Source organism: Theropithecus gelada, chromosome 3 (genome assembly GCF_003255815.1).
Source record: "Theropithecus gelada isolate Dixy chromosome 3, Tgel_1.0, whole genome shotgun sequence".
NCBI lineage: Eukaryota > Metazoa > Chordata > Mammalia > Primates > Cercopithecidae > Theropithecus > Theropithecus gelada.
Genome location: NC_037670.1, coordinates 20,154,820 through 20,173,039, shown reverse-complemented (window position 1 = coordinate 20,173,039; position 18,220 = coordinate 20,154,820). Strand labels below are relative to the sequence as shown.

The 18,220-nt window shown below is 55.0% G+C and overlaps 1 protein-coding gene across 6 annotated transcripts in view; it reads right to left on the bottom strand.

The window, feature by feature from the left end:
* Positions 1-345: 345 nt before the first annotated feature.
* The window catches only part of WDR4 (WD repeat domain 4), a 35,290-nt gene continuing 17,415 nt past the window's right edge, over positions 346-18,220 (bottom strand). For 5 of the 6 annotated variants that reach the window (XM_025380755.1, XM_025380753.1, XM_025380754.1 and 2 more), the window contains exons 6-11: positions 16,521-16,581; positions 12,260-12,358; positions 11,149-11,213; positions 10,153-10,336; positions 8,697-8,766; positions 5,660-6,676 (exon numbers count right to left, since the gene is read on the bottom strand). In XM_025380755.1, the coding sequence (XP_025236540.1) occupies positions 6,483-6,676; positions 8,697-8,766; positions 10,153-10,336; positions 11,149-11,213; positions 12,260-12,358; positions 16,521-16,581 (673 nt within the window). In that variant the 3' untranslated portion in view covers positions 5,660-6,482. Of the gene's footprint in view, positions 526-5,659; positions 6,677-8,696; positions 8,767-10,152; positions 10,337-11,148; positions 11,214-12,259; positions 12,359-16,520; positions 16,582-18,220 lie in introns of those variants that run through there. The other variant, XM_025380752.1, reaches the window with a different exon arrangement.

The window sequence follows — 18,220 nt, the reverse complement described above, 5'->3', positions numbered from 1 at the left end:
CTTCGAATGAACACCGACCTACACGTTCTGTAAAACCCCAGGACGCCAAAGAGTAGCTTTTGAGGAAAGAACAATCCCCCGACGGTAAGACAAACAATTCCTGCGCCTTGCACAGAAATCACCCTCGTCCCTCCAGCCAGTGTGCAGACACTTCTGAATACACAGGATTCTAGGGTCACACCTTGGAAGGACTAAATCATCCCAAGGAAAGGCCACTCCAGCCTCACTCTAGTGAGCTTAAAACAAACCTGAAAAAGACCAAATTAATCTACATGGGGCTTAACAGCCTGCCAGAAAGTGTAATATTCTTTAAAGGAACGTAACAAAACTTCGCACTCAACAATGTAAATCTCCACATGTTCATAATCAAAAATTTACTAGACAGACTCAGTAGCAGAAAAACATATCCCACAAGCAGAGGACAAATCACAGATGCTCCTTGACTTACGATGGAGCTACATCCCAGTAAGCTCATCTTCGGCCGACAGATTGCACGTAAGTGGTCCACAGTCGACAGAAACAGACCTAGATATGACAGTGACAATGAATTAGCAGAAAAGGAACAATTATCTTAAATTTGCTCCATATGCTCAAGGGTATTTTTTTTTTCCCAAGGGTATTTTTTTAAAGCATGATGATGATTAGAAGAGAAATGGAAGACACTGGTGTGCTTTTTTTTTTTTGAGATAGTCACTCTGTCACCCAGGCTGGAATGCAGTGGTGTGATCATGGCTCACTGCAGCCTCAAACTCCCAGGCTCAAGTGATCCTCTCGCCTCAGCCTGCCGAGCAGCTGGGGACTACAGGCATGTGCCATCACACCTGGCTAATTTTTTTTTAATTTTTTTATACGGAGTCTTGCTCTGTCGCCCAGGCTGGAGTACAGTGGCGCAATCTTGGCTCACTGCAACCTCTGCCTCCCAGGTTTAAGCGATTCTTCTGCTTCAGCCTCCCAAATAACCGAGACAACAGGAGTGCACCACTGTGCCCGGCTAATTTTTTATATTTTTAGTAGAGACAGGGTTTCACCATATTGGCCAAGCTGGTCTTGACCTCCTAACCTCGTGATCCACTGGCCTCAGCCTCCCAAAGTGCTGGGATTATAGGCGTGAGCCACAGCATCTAGCTTTTTAAATTTGTTTTAAAGATGAAGTCTCACTGTGTTACCCAGGCTAGTCTCAAACTCCTGGGCTCAAGCAATCCCCCTGCCTCAACCTCCCAAAGTATTGGGATCACCAGTGTGAGCACCAGCCTACCTGGAAGACATTTTTTAAAATACCAAAACCAAATTTATAGAGATGAGAAAATACAATGGCTTATACGGAAAACGGCCACGGCGTAACAGCAGCTTAAAAGAAAGATCAGTGAGCTTGAAGACGTGAAAACAGAATCTACTGAAAATGAAACGCAAACTGAAAAAGGTGAGCAGAGACTCACGGACCCATGAGTCCAGAGCAAGCAGCCCATTCGAGTACCTGGGACTGTAGGAGGCAGGGTAGGAGTCTGTGAATAGCTGGAATATTTCCAAATTGCATAAAAATGACAAATCCTACTAATCTTGACAAACCCCAGAACACACACACATACCCTAAAGCTTATCAAATTACAGAAATCCAGGGATAAAGAGAAAAAAATCAAAACCAGCCACAGAATACTTACATGATGACTGATACATCATGTATCAGTCAAGAGACAGAAACATTTAACACGAAGAATGATTCAAAAGGAACAGAGGGTTCCACTAACATGTAGAGAGACTTCCAAGAACAGGGGCGCTGAGACCTCGGGAGAACCTCCACCTCCAGGACTGAGACAACAAACCTACAAGCATTGAGTCTGGATCCCCGTGAGAACCTCGGAACCCCACGTCGGCTGAGACGCAGCTCTGACCTGAGTGGGGCTATGATGTGCCAGGTGGTGCAGTTGGCCGAGGTGCAGCAGGCCAAGGCCTGAGAGCAGGAAACCCGGGGCAGGAGTGCTAGTGAGCCTCACCCAGAAGCCCTCCCTGGGGCAGGAGGGAGGCAGACCCCCTGGGAGCTGGACAAAGACAAGGAAGCTTAGCAGGAATCCTTCCCACCATGATGAATGAACCTGGGTGTCGCTAAACTCCTGGAGACTGTCACTGAGAGCCCCCGCCCCCCCCCCCCCCCCCCACCGTGAGTTTGGCAGGCACGCACCATGGAAGCCAGGAAAAGCAAGCACACTGGAACCAGGAGGGCAGGCCCTCCCTCCTGTGGAGTCCCTCCAGTTCCTTCCAGTGAGAGCCAAACACTGTGCCAACCTGCAAAGGAGGGCACAGGGAGGGCCCAGCTCCAGGGTCACACAGCAGGGCTGAGAAGGGTGCGCTGGGCACGGAGAGGCAAGACAGGGATAGCTGGAGACACCGTGTGGGGGCCACACACATCTGCACGTGCACATGCAATCGTCATCCCCCAACCATGAAGCACAAAACAGGGCTCAACAAATCTAAACAGAGGGAAGTCAGCAAAGTAAATTCTGAGACCACAATGGAATTAAAACCAGAAACCAGAAACAACCAATTCTGGAGGAAAACCCTAAATGTTTGGAAATTAAACCATACTTCCAAATAACCCACGGACCAAAGAAATCACAAGGGAAACCAGAAAGAAAAACGTATCACGTCAACATATACGGGGTGCAGAAGATACACAGAAAGCTCTCCTTCCCGGAGGGGCCCTCGTGGCTGGTCAGCTGCTACTGGCTGCTGGCAGGAGGCCTCAGTTCTCTGCTATGGTACCCTTTGTAGGCTGGCTGAGTGCCCTCGTGACCTTGCGGCAGGTTTCCCCCAGGGTGAGTGATCTAAGACTGGGTGACCCAAGCTTTTGGTAAGGTGGCCTCGGAGAACAGGATCAAGGTTAGGTCTGGATCGTAGGTGGGCAGCGTCACTGGCTCCTACACCAGTCTGTAGGAACCGCAGGTCGGCCCCCTGCAAAACTCCACACCACACACTGTGGGCCTTCCGAGTCGATCATAAGCCATCACAGCCGCGAACACGAGGCATGAGGATGCACTGCGTTTTCCACGCTGGGGTCGGGGTCTGGGATGAAGGACTGGCAGGATCTTCTAAGAGAAACGTGCATAACTGAGAGTCAGCAATTCCACGCGCAAGTACACGCCCAACAGAAATTGCTCACATATGTTCCAGAAGACAGATGCTAGTTGGGGGCGGTGGCTCGTGCCTGTAATCCCAGTGATTTGGGAAATCAGGGCAGGAGGACTGCTTGAGGCCAGAAGTTCGAGACCAGCCTGGGCAGCAGAGCAAGACACCATCTCTACAAAAACTACAAAAATTAGCCAGCATGCTGGCACACACCTGCAGTCCCAGCTACTCAGGAGGCTGAGGTGGGAGGATCACTTGAGCCCAGGAGGCTGAGGTTGCAATGAGCCAAGGTCACACCACTGCACTCCAGCCTGGGCAACAGAGCGAGACTCTGTCTCTAAAAATTAAAACAAACAAACAAACAAACAAAAAACAGAAAACAGGTGCCAGCATGTTCATCACCGCACTATTCCTAACAGCTGAACTGTGGAAACTACCCAAACGCCCATCAATAATAGAATGAACGCGCTGTGAATTTTCACATAATGGAGTACTTGGCATAGCACTGAGAATGAGCAATCCACAACCACAAGCAACAAGGGGGATGAGCCTCAGAGGGTGAAGCAGAAGCAGCCAGAGCAACAGAGGGAAACTGAGGTCAGGCCGGCCAGCAAGCGTGTGCAGTGCCTAGAAGGGAACATGGGCATGGGGGCTTCTCAGCAGGTGCTAAGTGTCCTGCTTCTCATCGGTAGTCACACACGTGCATTCAGTTGCTGAAATCCCAGTTCTAGTATTTCACACACACTTTTCAGATGTACAGTACGCATACTGTAAGCAAAATGGAGAAAGAGGGGCTGGGCATAGTGGCTCATGCCTGTAATCCCAGCACTCTGGGAGGCCAAGGTGGGAGGACTGCTTGAGCCTGGGAGGTTGAGGCTGCAGTGAGCCGAGATCACACCACTGCACTTCAGCCTGGGTGACAGTGTGAGACAGTCTCGAAGAAAGTGCTTAGAATTAAATACAACAGGTTGGGTGCAGTGGCTGACACCTATAATCCTAGCACTTTGGGAGGGCAAGGCGGGAGGATCACCTGAGGTCAGGAGTTGGAGACCAGCCTGGCAAACATGGCAAAACCCCATCTCTACCGAAAATACAAAAATTAGGCAGGCGTGGTGGTGGGTGCCTGTAATTCCAGCTACTTGGGAGGCTGAGGTAGAATAATGGCTTGAACCAGTGAGGCGGAGCTTGCAGTGAGCCGAGATCGCGCCACTGCACTCCAGCCTGGGCAACAGAGCAAGACTCTGTCTCAAAAAAAAAAAAATACAATGACCACATTTTTTAATTAAAGAGGTAGAACAAAGTCCAAGGAATGAATGTCCCAAAAGTAGAATACACAGAAACTAAAAAATAATGGAAGGGAGCAGATGAAATTGAAGGCGTGAGATCCTCGCAGATGGCAATCAGGGTGGCGATGTCTCACAGAACAGACCCAGCTGCGAGGCAGTCACAGCGGACAGAAAGGCGGTGGGTACTGCTGTTCTGGGTGAAGGGGCAAGAGACAGAACCCTAAACACATGCGGAGCTGGGTTCCACCCACACAAGTGTACGAGGTATTTCCGGGAGACTTCGGGCAGGTGAACAGGAACCAGTCTATCAGTCAAGGTACCAGCAAGAAGGCGGCTGCACCATCCACTGAGACACACAAACGGCTACCGGCAGAGGGACCAACACAGGACCAAGGCAGGATGCTGAGGAATAGCAGGAAGCCGGCACCGCTGGGGAGGAAGCAGAGCCTCGGAGAAGCCCTGCAGTCCTCATGGAAAGACGCGGCCCTGTGGGGAGGCCATTCGGTCTCAGTCCAGGCCCCTCCGCTCTGCGGCCGTAGCCCAAAGCAGCCACAGATGAGACGTGGACAGGCAGGCATGGCTGCGTCCATAAAAGCTTATTCTCAGACAATGAAATGTGAATTTCATGATTTTCATGTCACGAAATATATTTTTAATTTGTTTTCAACCATTTTTAAAACGTAAAAAAGCCATTCCCAGGCCATCTATCAGGCTGCGGGCGGGATGCAGCGCATGGGCCTGTCTGCCAGCCCCTATCTTAGGTGAAGATGCCAGCAAGGCAAACCTGAACCTCTCCTAAAACCAAGACTTTGAAAGCAGATTATGAACGAGAGAGCGTGCCCTGCGCCAGCTGCCCCAGCAGCGTGAAGGAGACCAGGCTGCTCGTACAGGATGGTGGTCCAGCGTGGCCCCTGCCTTCTAAAACCCCTGATCCCCAGCAGAGAGGAGTGGGCCTCAGCTTTGCAGACAGCACTGTTTCCAGATCAGTGTTAAAAGGAAAACAAGGCACTTATGAAAAATTTGAAGCATTCCAGCTTTTGATCCACAAAAGGATTCTCAGTCCCCAGCGATACCCCACATCAAAGTCATCGCCAGCATGAACCTGTTCCTGTGTGGAGACTTCATCACTGGAGAGCAGGCAGGAGCCGGCCTGAACGAATTATGTGATGTACCCAAAAGCCTGCCCATTGCAGAAGCCTCTTCCCAATTCACGCAGTGCGCACCTCACTCACACACAGTGCAGGCACCCAGGCGTTTTGCTTGGTACATTATGTTGCTGCTAAACATTCCAGGAGGTTGCAAAGGTTCATCCTTGCTGACTGGTGACTGAAATTCAGCAACATCCCTGCGGCTCTGCAGTGTGTGCCAAGGTCAAATCAAATCACGACGACGTCCTCAATCACCTCCCTGTAAACCGGGTGCCAGCCGGGCCCGTGTGCTCACACTTCCTGAAACAAGTTCACCGTCTGCCCCAGCGCTGCCGGACAGAGCTCCCTGCGACTCCGAAACACATTTCTCACTTCCCACAGGGGAGCCACTCTCCAGGAGCAGCTCCTGAGCACAGGGGTATGGCTGGGGCTGGGGCTGGGGCGGGCTGAAGCGTTCATGCTGCGTTTCAACAGCCTGTGCGGCGAGCAGCTACTGCGGGGCAGCGCATCACCTGGACGCTGACACGGCGTGAACAACATGAAAAAGTCCACCGTGCCAGGAACACCGGCCCACAGATGCTCCTAGAGGAAGACGCAGCAGACATGAAGGGCAGATGAGAACAGCAGAAACACAGCTGCCGCCACCACAGGCTCGCACGCAGCCTCCAACGTGAAAAGGAAGCGCTTCGAGAGTTTCCACTCCACTGGTCTGGCTTCCCTTCTACCAGAAAGGGGGCACAGGCACCCAGCAAGAGCCTGTGCTGGTGACACAGCATGTTCTTTCTAGAGCCCAGGGGACAGTCCCGTCCTCTGAGCTGGTCACAACTGACCTCACCTTTTCCTTCTTGAAGGGAGATGCCAGGATGCAGGGGAACAAATGAAAAAGCTTTTCCTAATTTGAGGTGAGAGGCACCACTGACCGCCACAATCAGCAACTCAAGGTCGCTTCCCCGGGCCTCATCTTCTTGGCCTGTCCGTTGGGCCCGGGCGGGGGACTCCGGTGCCGCTGCTTCTTCTCCAGCTGCTGCTGCAGTCTCTCCTCTTTCTTCTTCAGGTAGGAGGTCATGTTGTCGAACGTGGCCTTGTAGAGACTGCTGAAGTTGGCGTCCGCACCAGCAGAGCCTGTGATGGGGGAACAAGGACAGGTGCCAGGTGCGGCAGGAACATGGGACTCGGCCGCCACAGCGGACCCCCTGCAGCCGGGAGTTACTTTGTGACACCCGGAGTCCTTGGTGGAGCATGGAGGGCATCTTCTGGGATGGTTCCCCATGGTACCCACCTCCTGGCACCCACACCCTGGCTGGACCTGAGGACTGCCTCCTAACAGAACGGGGCAAAGACGAAAGAATGTATCGGAAACCAGGGCACCAAGGCTGGGCCTCCACCCTGCCAGCACTCTCTGCTCATGCACCCAGAGAAAGCCACTACTGCACCATGCGCCGCCCAGTGAAGCAGCCCAGGTGGCCAGGGATTGGAAGCAGCGGCCTCTGGCCAAGAGCCAGAGAGGCCCCCTGTCCTGCCAACAACCCGGACTGAGCGAGGTCAGGCCCTGCCTGGTGAAGTTGAGGTGGCCACCTGCAGAGACACAGCTCAGCGGAGTCCAGACCCCTGACCCACAGCAACAGTGAGACGCTCAGGGTGGGGTGCTTTAAGGCATCGAGTGTGGGATAACATGTTCTGCAGCCACAGGGAATGGACATGGATATCATCTACTTTATCTAAATGCCAAGGATTGGGGGGCAATGACTGACCACAGGCACACAGAGACGGCCTCAGCCTGGCCAGGAAACCACAGGCCCAGCCGGTAACTCACGCACCAGCGATGGCCTGAAGCCCATCCATCCGGCAGGTGGCGCAGCCACCCCGCCCCTCCAGTGACTCTGCTGCTTGTGGGACACTCAAGCAGCAGCCCTCCCCCGTCCCTCTCCCAACAAGGCCCCCAAGTCTGCGCGGGGAACGTGCCACTCTATCTATGAAACGTCTCAGGAGAGCGAGCCCGGGCTTTGGACTGAGAATGTTGTGCAAGGTGACACTAAACAGGTCCAGGCTACCTGTGGCCTAGAGCACGGGGGCCATGAGCACTGCAGATGCCCAGCCATGAGCACTGCCGCCTGCAGTCCCTGACACAGCCGGTGACAGGCCCACTCGGAGTGTTCCTAAAGCAGATACCAACCACACTGCGGGGGCCCAACCCTGCCTGTCTCAACCCTCAAAATCCTAAGCAAAGCAGGAGGGAGAGAAGCCTCAGAGGCAGACCCAGTGCGCCACCACCACTCAGGAAGCTTGGCAGAAGGCGGTCGGGCCACCGTCAGCGGCAATTCCTCCGACCTGCGTTTGATTCCCTCCGGAGCTCCAAGGAACCTCAGTGCTCACTGCAGCGGGTCTGGCTTTGCAAGACTTCCTCAGAGCAGCAACTTCCTGTCGTGAATGAGGTACCAGGATTCCGTGCTGGGCTAACCCATCCTGCAGACACCATCGCCTCCAAGACAGCGCAGTGCTGGCGCAATGGCACACCCAGAATTACAGTGCGCCGTGTCCCCCGAAAATGTTCGTCCAGCTCCTCCCTCAGCCCGACTGCTCTCCTTCCTGCAGCCGCAGCCACACAAGTTGCTGACCAGATTCCCTCCCCTCAGCTGAATGTTCCCGTCAGGACAGTGACCATCCAGCCCCTGCTCAGCCTCCTGAAGACCCCCACGCCTCTGGCTGGACCCCCACCTGACCTCCCAGTGGGGTCCTGCACTTGCTGACGCACGCTGTAGTGGGATCAATTCCCTCAACACCATGGACCAGGCCCAAGGCAGCACAGCGCCCGCTCCCTCTGGGAACCACCAGGTGCCAGCCCTGCCCTGGGGACCTTCAATGCCAACTCTGAAGGCAGGTGGTGAGTGGGGGATGCTGCTCAGACCCTGAGCCCCTGGTTCCTGCATGGCTCTCGTTAGCCTGACTCCCATGGGGGGGTCCTCCTTCTGCTGTGCGCCACCCTCCTCCTGCCCCGGCCCGCCTTCTGGATGGGTACACACGCTTACCCTCCCTCTTTATCTGCACACCGGGTCCCTCGGGCGGGTCACAGTGTGTGCTTCTGCTTTCTCTGGGGACCGCGCTGGGTGTGACCCCCAAGGGCAGCCTGCACCTGTGCTCTCACCTTCCAGCATGGCCCAGTTCCCACGAAGAACACCAGAGATTTTCTTTAACACGGCGCTCTCAGGAACAGACTGCAGGTGACAAACGGAAAACCTTCATCAGAAAGAGGCAGGCCTGGAAACCCAGCACCAGGACGCAACACACACTGGCCACAGAGGCTTGCAGGGGAGGTCCCCGCCTGGTGCCTGGTGACCCCCATTCGCCTTCCATGGAGACCCGGGGAGGCAGCACCCACAGGTGGCCCATGATGCCAGGGTGAGCTCTTCACACCCAGCTCATCAACCTCAGGGTTCCAGCAGGTGCAACAGGCACCCACTGGGGACATCATGTGGCCCGCCACTTCTCAGGTAAAAAAAGCTAGATGGCTTAAAAGTGCTTCCAGGCCAGGTGCGGTGGCTCACGCCTGTAATCTCAGCACTTTGGAAGGCCAAGGTGGGTGGATCACCTGAGGTTGGGAATTCGAGACCAGCCTGACCAACATGGAGAAGCCCGTCTCTACTAAAAATACAAAATTAGCCGGGTGTGGTGGCGCATGCCTGTAGTCCCAGCTACTCGGGAGGCTGAGGCAGGAGAATCACTTGAACCCAGAAGACGGAGGTTGTGGTGAGCCAAGATCGTACCACTGCACTCCAGCCTGGGCAACAAGAGTCAAACTCAGTCTCAAAAAAAAAAAAAAAAAAAAAAAAGAAAGTGCTTCCAAAGTGCTCAAATGAGCTTTAGTAAATGGGCACCTACTCCACTCAACTACACAGCAACCCCGTGAGACACGGCGGGCAGGGGCATTGCTCCCACATTACCAGGAGCGACACAGACAAGGTACAAGGCTCAGCCCGTGCCCCAGGCCCGAGGCTGTGCTAACCCAGCCTGCAAGTGTTAGTCTCACACACCCTAGCCACACTGAGCGCCAACTTCATCACTAAGTGTGGTGTGGGGGGCACACACTCTCCTGAAAAAAGAATTGCTACAGACATCACCACACGGGATAAGCCAGCCAGGCACCCGCTCCCTTCACCCACAGTGGAAGCCCCAACCACTGCCCCTCAGGACACAGACCCTGGGCCCCAGAAGTGGCTGAGTTGAAAAAGGCTCATGTTTGGACCCAAAAACCACAGCTGCCGCCCCACACCCCGAGGCTCGTGGAACAGGAGGGCACAGGACATCAGGAAGGTGCCGAGGCTCACCTGCCACTGGTCGCCCACAGGCTTATGGAAGGCAGGGCATAGGACATAAGGCAGGTGTCGAGTCTCACCTGCCACTGGCCACCCACAGGCTTATGGAACAGCAGGGCACAGGACATCAGGAAGGCACCAAATCTCACCTGCCACTGGCTGCCCACAGGCTTATGGAACGGCAGGGCACAGGACATCAGGAAGGTGCTGAGTCTCACCTGCCACTGGTCACCCATAGGCTTATGGAACAGCAGAGCACAGGACATGAAGAAGGTGCCCGAGTCTCACCTGCCACTGGCCGCCCACAGGCCTGTAGAGCACCAGGGGTGCTTCCTGGCAGTCCTGGAGCACCCACAGGCCCTGGGTCTCCTCGAAAGCCACGTCCCACACTTGGTGCTGGAGCGCCAGCTGCTGCCTGTACACCAACTGCTGTCTGCGGGCGTCCAGCTGGAAGATGTAGACCACAGGAGTGCTTGCCATGAAGAAAGAGAGCACGATTACTAGGACTGCAGGCCCACAGTCACCACTCTGCAGTCAGCACCCCAGACGGCGCAGCCCTCACTGGGGCCACCTCAGGAGAGCCTGCGCTAAAAGCTCCAGCTGCGCCACTCCCAAGTGCCAGCGCTGGGGAAACCATGGGGTGATGCACGCTCATGGTTTAAGTCCTAAGCTCTGGGGAGGCTCATGGTGCAGCAACAGATAACCACACGGTACAGGCGGGCAGGGCGGGAGGACGCCTGCCCTGGGCTCAGACACAGGCTCTCCTCTCACATCTGCGTGCTTCTAGAACGAGCTAAGAGACCTCCCCAAGTTGTCATAAGGACAAGATGCAAAGTGCCGAAAGCACCAAATAGAATACCTTTCCTGACACACAGAGGCTGCTCGGGAAGAAGCAGCAGAACTGCACTCCACCCCTAAACCCACCTTGTCAGCACCGCCAACCCCAGGGGGGTCCCATCCAACCAGCCCTGAGCAGGGAATGAGGTGATGCCACCGCGACTGGCCCAGGGGAAAGTCTGTCATCTCAGAAGGCCAGGCAGAGGCTGCTGATGCTCTTTACGCCAGGGGAGTTCAACGTCAGGCTGCAGAGCGCTGGCTGAGAGGAGCCCCCACCCTCACGCAGCAGCAGTCATCAAAAGTGACATTCTCAGGGGGAGGTGCTAGACCAACACCACCACTGTCCAGGACATCTTCATTAAGGACGTGGGCCAGTGGCCAACCCCCTAACTCTTCCCCCTGCAGGTCTGCAGAACCGGAGGCCATAGAGGTGCCGCCGCAGCTTACCCGTCGCACAGAAGCGCCACGCAGTTCTCCTGGCACCAGAACGCAATCCTGGACGCAGCAAACCTCTGAAAGAAGCAGCCCATTAATTTCACGCCAGCTGCAGGGGCCCGACGCTGGGCGCTCTGATCCAACAAGAGCAAAACCGAAGGACGCCCACGCCCCCACATACCAAGGAAGAGGAAATAGCGCTGGAACGTTCTGGAATCAGCAGAGAAAGGAGGGTAGCTGATTCCCTGTTTCCCATGCAGATGACAAAAGCCCCCCAGTGGCTCTGGCACTCCCTACAGGGCCTGTGACAGCCTCCAAAGCCAACAAAATGGGTCAGACAGTGAGGAGAGGAGGGAGCGGAGGACACAGGGAAAGGAAGAGACGAGAGCTACACACACCACTGCCCTGGGAGCTCCCACACTTCCTGGCAGAGGAAATAGTAAAAATGAAGAAGAGGCCGGGCACAGTGGCTCACGCCTTTAATCCCAGCTACTCAGGAGCCTGAGGGGGAGGTTGCTGTGAGTCGAGATAGCACCACTGGACTCCAGTCTGGGCAAGAGTGAGACTCCATCTCAAAAAAAAAAATTTTTTTTTAAATGAAGGAAACTTCCAGGAACCTGAGTCCATGTGAAGCATGGAGGAAAAGGCCTGGTCCTCTCTTACACGGCTGCCTGGCAGGGGGCAGAGGCCACACCACACAGTTCTCTAGGAAACAGAACAGACCATTTGGTGGGAAACTTCACCAAGGCCTGGGCTTTCAGGGCATCATGAGATTGCTCCAAGCTGGCCGGAGAATGCTGGAGTGGGCCTGGTCCCACCCCTACCCCGCCTGGCTGGCAGACCCACAAAGGTGCATGCTCAAGCACTTCTACTCCTTCCACTTCAGAAAAGGATTAGAGGTCTTCCTGTACGTTAACTGTTTGCATGCAACGGTGAGACAAACTATTTCCCACTGACGTGACTAGCCACCTTCAGAATTTGAAATATGAGATTTCCCTCACACAGGAAGAAGTCTGGCATTGAGAGCAAACGTTTCCAATGGCGAAGTGCCTTTTCACTCAAGTCAAGCGACTGCAGGTGCCTACAAGCACTCAGTCGCCCAGGAGTGAACAGAAGCAACTACCTGGGGGGCCTGGGGGTCCACCAGCTCCTGTAGACTGGCCAGGTGACAGCAGTGCAGCTGGCGGCCGCTCCTGTACTCCCAGAGCCTCAGGGTGCCGTCCTGCACACACCAAACACACAGGTTAGCACACGGTCGCAGGGCTTCCGTCAGGCAAGGTGACAAAGAGGACAGCTGCATGTGGTCAGGGGTCCACTCAGTGACAGCCATGCCACCCACCTTCAGGAATTAAAGGCTCTCTGCTCGGACTGCGTAAATCACTCATGCAAATCATCAAGAACAAGAGTGGGGAAAGGAAGGTGACCGACTGCCTGTTTCTTGAGTGCCAATATGCCCAGGCAGATGACAAAGGCAATGAGGCAGATCCCAGCAAAATGAGCCAAGGCCACCAGACAGCCAGGTTGTCATCTGCCAGGAGGCCAGACCACATCTGCTATGCCCGGGCCAGGCACAGACAAGGGAATGCACACAGGTGCAGACACTTCACTTCCCACAGGGAGACACGCGTGGCCTCACGAGTGCGTGGCCACTGTTCCATTTCACTAAGGATGACAGGAAGGACATGGTCATCGGCAACCATTCCATGGCGACTGGTACAACCCTTCGGGAAGCCAACACGGGAACCAAGAGCCTCCACGCTCTAAAACCACCATAAATGGAAAAAAGGGTTTCTCTTTTTTCTTGGTTTTATCTGTTGCTATTTTTTTGTTTAATTGAAATGGGGTCTATGCCACGCGGCCCACTGCAGTGCAGTGGCTATTCACAGGCTTGCTCCCGGCTCACTGCAGCCTCTGACTCCCAGGTCCAGGCAATCCTACTGCCTCAGCCTCCGAGTGGCTGGGACTACGGTAGGAGCCACCACACCTGGCTTAAAAAAATTCATTACAGCACTAATGAAGTGGAGAGAAATAAATCAATACTCACTAAATCTAATGAGAGAGTGTCTGTGCACTACCTGTGAATATTTTTAAAAGACTAAATGAAAAAGATGAAAAGTAAATACCCCAAACAGCTAACAGTAGATGCATATCCTCTGGGTGCCAAGGTAAGGGTGGATGTATGAATGCACACACACACACAGGCACACACACGCACACACACCTTGCCACAAATGTGGCAGACAAACATGGAGACTAACACACACATCTACAGGCATTTCACTCACCTCCAAACCTCTCTACGATGACAAGAAAAAGATATTTAATAACCATGAACCCACTAAGACAAAGACAACAGGTAAGTAGAGAAGGCAGCCGCGGAGAGACGACAAGGAAATCTGGGGACTAGAGGCCGGGGAACAAACACGCCAGCCACAGAGAAGCCCGAGAGGTGCCAGGACCTTCCGAAGACCAAACTGGGCCAGGCAGCTGAAGGCCAAGGTGGTGAGGGGAGCTGTCAAATGTCTTTCCAAAGAGAAGCAGGACCTCCCCAATGCATCCTCAGCCCCAAACTCCAGGCCAGCAGAAGGCTCTGGGGAAACGGAGCCGAGAGGCCCTGTCTCGGGGATGCCAAATACCCACTGAGGAGAGGGCCACCTAGCCCCTTCGCGCTCACCTCCCAGAGCCCCAGGGGACAGACGTGGGCAAGAGTGAAGGCCGGGACACTGACCACCCAGAAGAGACCGACTGACCCACACGTTCTACGGGGTTCACAGGCAAAGGGCTGCTGCCCACACTCAGACACCTGCTCTGAAGCCCCTCGGGCCCCATCCTGGGCGCACGCATCCAGCCTCTGAGGCCGGCTGGTTCTGATTCCCACCACACACAGGCAGATGGGATCACCAGACAGCCGACGAAAACCTCCAATGAGAAAGGCGGCAACACGCTCCAGAGAAGGGAATCAAACACAACGCCAGGAACAAATCGAAGAAAGACAAGCCCATGCTCATCTCAGGAGATAAGAGACACGTGCGCTATCCGAGAATGGGTGGCTGCAAAAAAGAACGTGCCGAGGGCAAGAAAGAACTGAAGATTCGGCCGGGCGCGGTGGCTCAAGCCTGTAATCCCAGCACTTTGGGAGGCCGAGACGGGCGGATCACGAGGTCAGGAGATCGAGACCATCCTGGCTGACACGGTGAAACCCCGTCTCTACTAAAAAAATACAAAAAACTAGCCGGGCGAGGTGGCGGGCGCCTGTAGTCCCAGCTACTCGGGAGGCTGAGGCAGGAGAATGGCGTGAACCTGGGAGGCGGAGCTTGCAGTGAGCTGAGATCCGGCCACTGCACTCCAGCCTGGGTGACAGAGCGAGACTCCGTCTCAAAAAATAAAAAAAAGAAAAAAAAAAAAAAAAACTGAAGATTCAAAATAATCCTAATAAAACTCAAGTCTCCACAGAAGGCTGGAAGTAAAGCTGAGGCAATCTCCCAAGTAAGACTATTCCTAAAGGAGTAGAAACACGAGATTGAACAGGAAAGAAAATAAATCAGAGAATTATGGCCAGACATGGTGGCTCTCGCCTATAATCCCAGTAGGTGGAAGTGGGTGGATCGCTTGAGGTCAAGAGTTTGAGACCAGCCTGGCCAACCTGGCAAAACCCCATCACTACAAAAGTATAAAAAGTGAGCGGGGAGTGGTGGTGTGTTGCCTGTAATCCCAGCGACTCGGGAGGGCTGAGGTGGGAGGATTGCGCGAGCCTGGGAGGCAGACGTTACACTGAACCGAGATCACGCCACTGCACTCCAGACTGGGTGACAGAGCGAGACCCTATCTCAAAAAAAATAAGAATCGGAGAATTAAAGTGGTTCAACTAACACAAGCTTTAGAAAAAGCCAGCAGGAAGCGGGGATAGAGAACAGAAAGCAATTACGTAAGAAAATGCCCCAGGTCGGAGGACACTGGAGATCACTGGCTGCACAGCCAATTCCTCTCCGGGGTCCACCAAGTCACCTCAGTGGCTTCGACATTGCACACTGGGGCAGAGAAGGTCCTCCAGGCAGGACAGCCCCGCTGTCACCCCACGGACCCACAGCAGACGGCTGCAGGCTTCTACAGGAAGAGCGCAGGGAAGCCCACAGGAGCAACCAGCGGGAGAGCAGAGCGGGCAAGGCCTCTCAAGCTCTGAGGGAAACCATTTCAACCAGGACTTGTCCGCCAAACTAACAACCAGGCCTCAAAAGGAGATTAAAGGTATTTCCAGAAAGGCAAAGTCAGAAAACACCCTCCTCCTGCCTTCTGGCAGCGACCAGATGATGCATTCCACTCAAACAAAGCAGAAAACCCTGAGGGACAGATGGGGCCTGGGGAGGCCTCTCTGCCCGTGGAAGATTCTCCTCACTATCATGAAAAAGACTGGAAGGTGCCCAACAAAACGCTGACGAAGCCTGACCCTGACCCTGACCCTCTGGGGACTGTGGCCACACTGTTCTTCTTCTCTCAGGGCACATGGCTGTGCGTTAATTTAAAGAGCAGGAACAGGAGGCTTCGAACGAAGCCCAATCAGAGAAGAAATGCAGGAGCGGCCGGAAGGTCCATCAGCCGTCCTGCCACACCACACAAGGGACCAACACAGACAACACAGGGAAGGGCAGCGGAGAGGAAGGTGGTGGGACGCGGGCAACAATTCCGCGAGAGGACAGAATCAGACCCTGTGCGGAATCCGAGGCCCTCACTTTGGCAAAATCACTAACAGTCCTTCTACTATATTCCTCAGGGGAAACACGTCTCTCATCACTGAACTGTAAGGCTCCCCGGACCCAACTGCTGGGACGCAGAAGTTGCAGCCAGCAAGTAAACACGCACTGTGGTAACCCGGGTGCGGGGGCTTAAACCTGTGGTCCCAGCTACTTGGGAGGCCGAGGAGGCAGATCGCTCGAGCCCAGGAGTTTGAAACCAGCCTGAAAAAAATGTAGCAAGACCCCATCTCAAAAAGAAAAAAACAATGCAGCCCGTAATGGGATGGACTGAGACCCCTCCAGGAGTCAGAGAGGCCCCCATCTACGGTGTCTACCTGAGATCCTGATCGCCGATACTATCGCAGATGGAGCAGCCGCCCTCTCAGAAGGGAGCCTTCCACACACCTGTTCTAGTTCATCCCACGTGTGAACACATGCACCTGCACACGCCCCACACACAGTCCTGAATGAGCAGCATGAGTGGGGAGCAAGCCGCAGGCGGCTCTAAGATTCGAAAACAAGCACCATCTAGTGGACAGCCGCGGACATCCAGGGGCCAGCGATCCAGAGGGGCCAGTTCCAGGAGGCGCCCACCCCCTCCTCCCCCTCAGGCTCAAGAATCCAGAGGTGAGTGACGCTGGGCAGAACACTTACCCCAGAGGAGGACAGAAGCAGTCCAGGCTGAGTGGGCACCACGGAGATGCGGCTCACAAACCTGTGAGGGCGAGAGAGAGAAGCAGAGTCAGCTAGCCCGGCACCCGCGGGGACGGGAAGGCCTGGGGAAGCCGCCTGTTCATCTAAGGAAGAGAAGCCTCTGCCCCAAACCCCCTGACCCAATAAAAACAGCCACATGGGAAGTATCTGCTAACCCTAACCTGGTTAGGGTTAACCAGGTGAAATCCCCTGGACATGATCGGGGAGGTGAGTGAGGTCATTCCTGGGTCCCCAACAGCACAGCAAGCTCTAACCCAGGCTGCTCCTCAGCCATGCCTGCCAGAGACCCAAGCACCCCGTGCCCCTCTGCAGCCCCCTCTGCAGCAGCTCTGCTCAGCGGCACCTCCATAGGCCCCCCAGCACCCACCCTGGCCCAAGGCACCTGCACTGTGATGAAAGGAGCCTTGGGGGAGACTCAAAGACACAGCACACAGGGAGGAGGGAGGAGGGAGGAGAAGCAGCCAAGCCCCCAGACAGATTCCTATCAGGGTCCGACAGTCCCTCAGCAACAACTCTGAGTGACCTGGCCAGAGAGCTGTCTCTGCTGAGCCCGGCCCAGTCCTCCTGTGAGGGCTTGGCCTGCAGCTGCACAGGACCCGAAGTCATAGGCACCCTCCCATCAGCACAGCCACGAAGAGTGACCCGAGCAGCCCAGCTCACCCGGAAACCCATCTGGCTCGGGCACCTACAAGGGTGACAAGGCTCCTTTTCTTCCCGCTCTAACAGTGACCTCAAGCAATCCCTCATGCACGGGGTTCCCAGGGACCCTGGAATGGGGTGGCTCGTGAGCCTCACTCCATCTCTGCCAGTCATGGCCTCTGCTACCTTGAGCTAGCCATGGCATGAGCTGGGCCCAGTCCTGCAGCCACCGCCCTGCATGGCACCACAGCAGTGACAGCAGCCCACGGCCCAGGACAGATAGGGCACAGGACGCCCCATGCAGAGGGTACGAGTGGCCTCACAGTTCTCAACAGTTTGAAAGGGGTTTCACCATGGGTTTGAAACAAAAATCTCAAAAAATTCTTCTTCTAATCACTGCAGTATCTACTGAGTGCCTACTCATGCCAGGCACCACGCTGAGGGCTGCACACAGCAACAGGCCCAACCAACCCCCAGAACCACTCAGACGCAGCAGGAGTCGGCCAGTGAACCAACCGATACTGCAGTGTCCGCAAAGGGTACGGAACAGCGCCATCCAGCAGAAACGCAGCTCCAGCCACACACGGGGGCCACGGGGGTTTGTTTTCAGCTTGCCAGCCACTGTGTTGAAAAGTAAACGAGCAGGCCGGGCGCAGTGGCTCACGCCTGTAATCCCAACGCTTTGGGAGGCCAAGGCAGGGAAATCACGAGGTCAGGAGAGCAAGACCAACATGGCCAACATAGTAAACCAGCCTGGCCAACATAGTAAAACTCCATCTCTACTAAAAATACAAAAAAAAGTAATCAAGTGTGGTGGCAGGAGCCTGCAGTCCCAGCTACTTGGGAGGCTGAGGCAGAAGAATTGCTTGAACCTGGAAGGCGGAGGTTGCAGGGAGCCAATATCGCACCACTGCACTCCAGCCTCGGCAACAGAGGGAAGGAGAAAAGAAAGGAAGGGAGGGGAGGGAGGGAGTGGTGGGGAGGGGAGGGGAGGGAGGGAG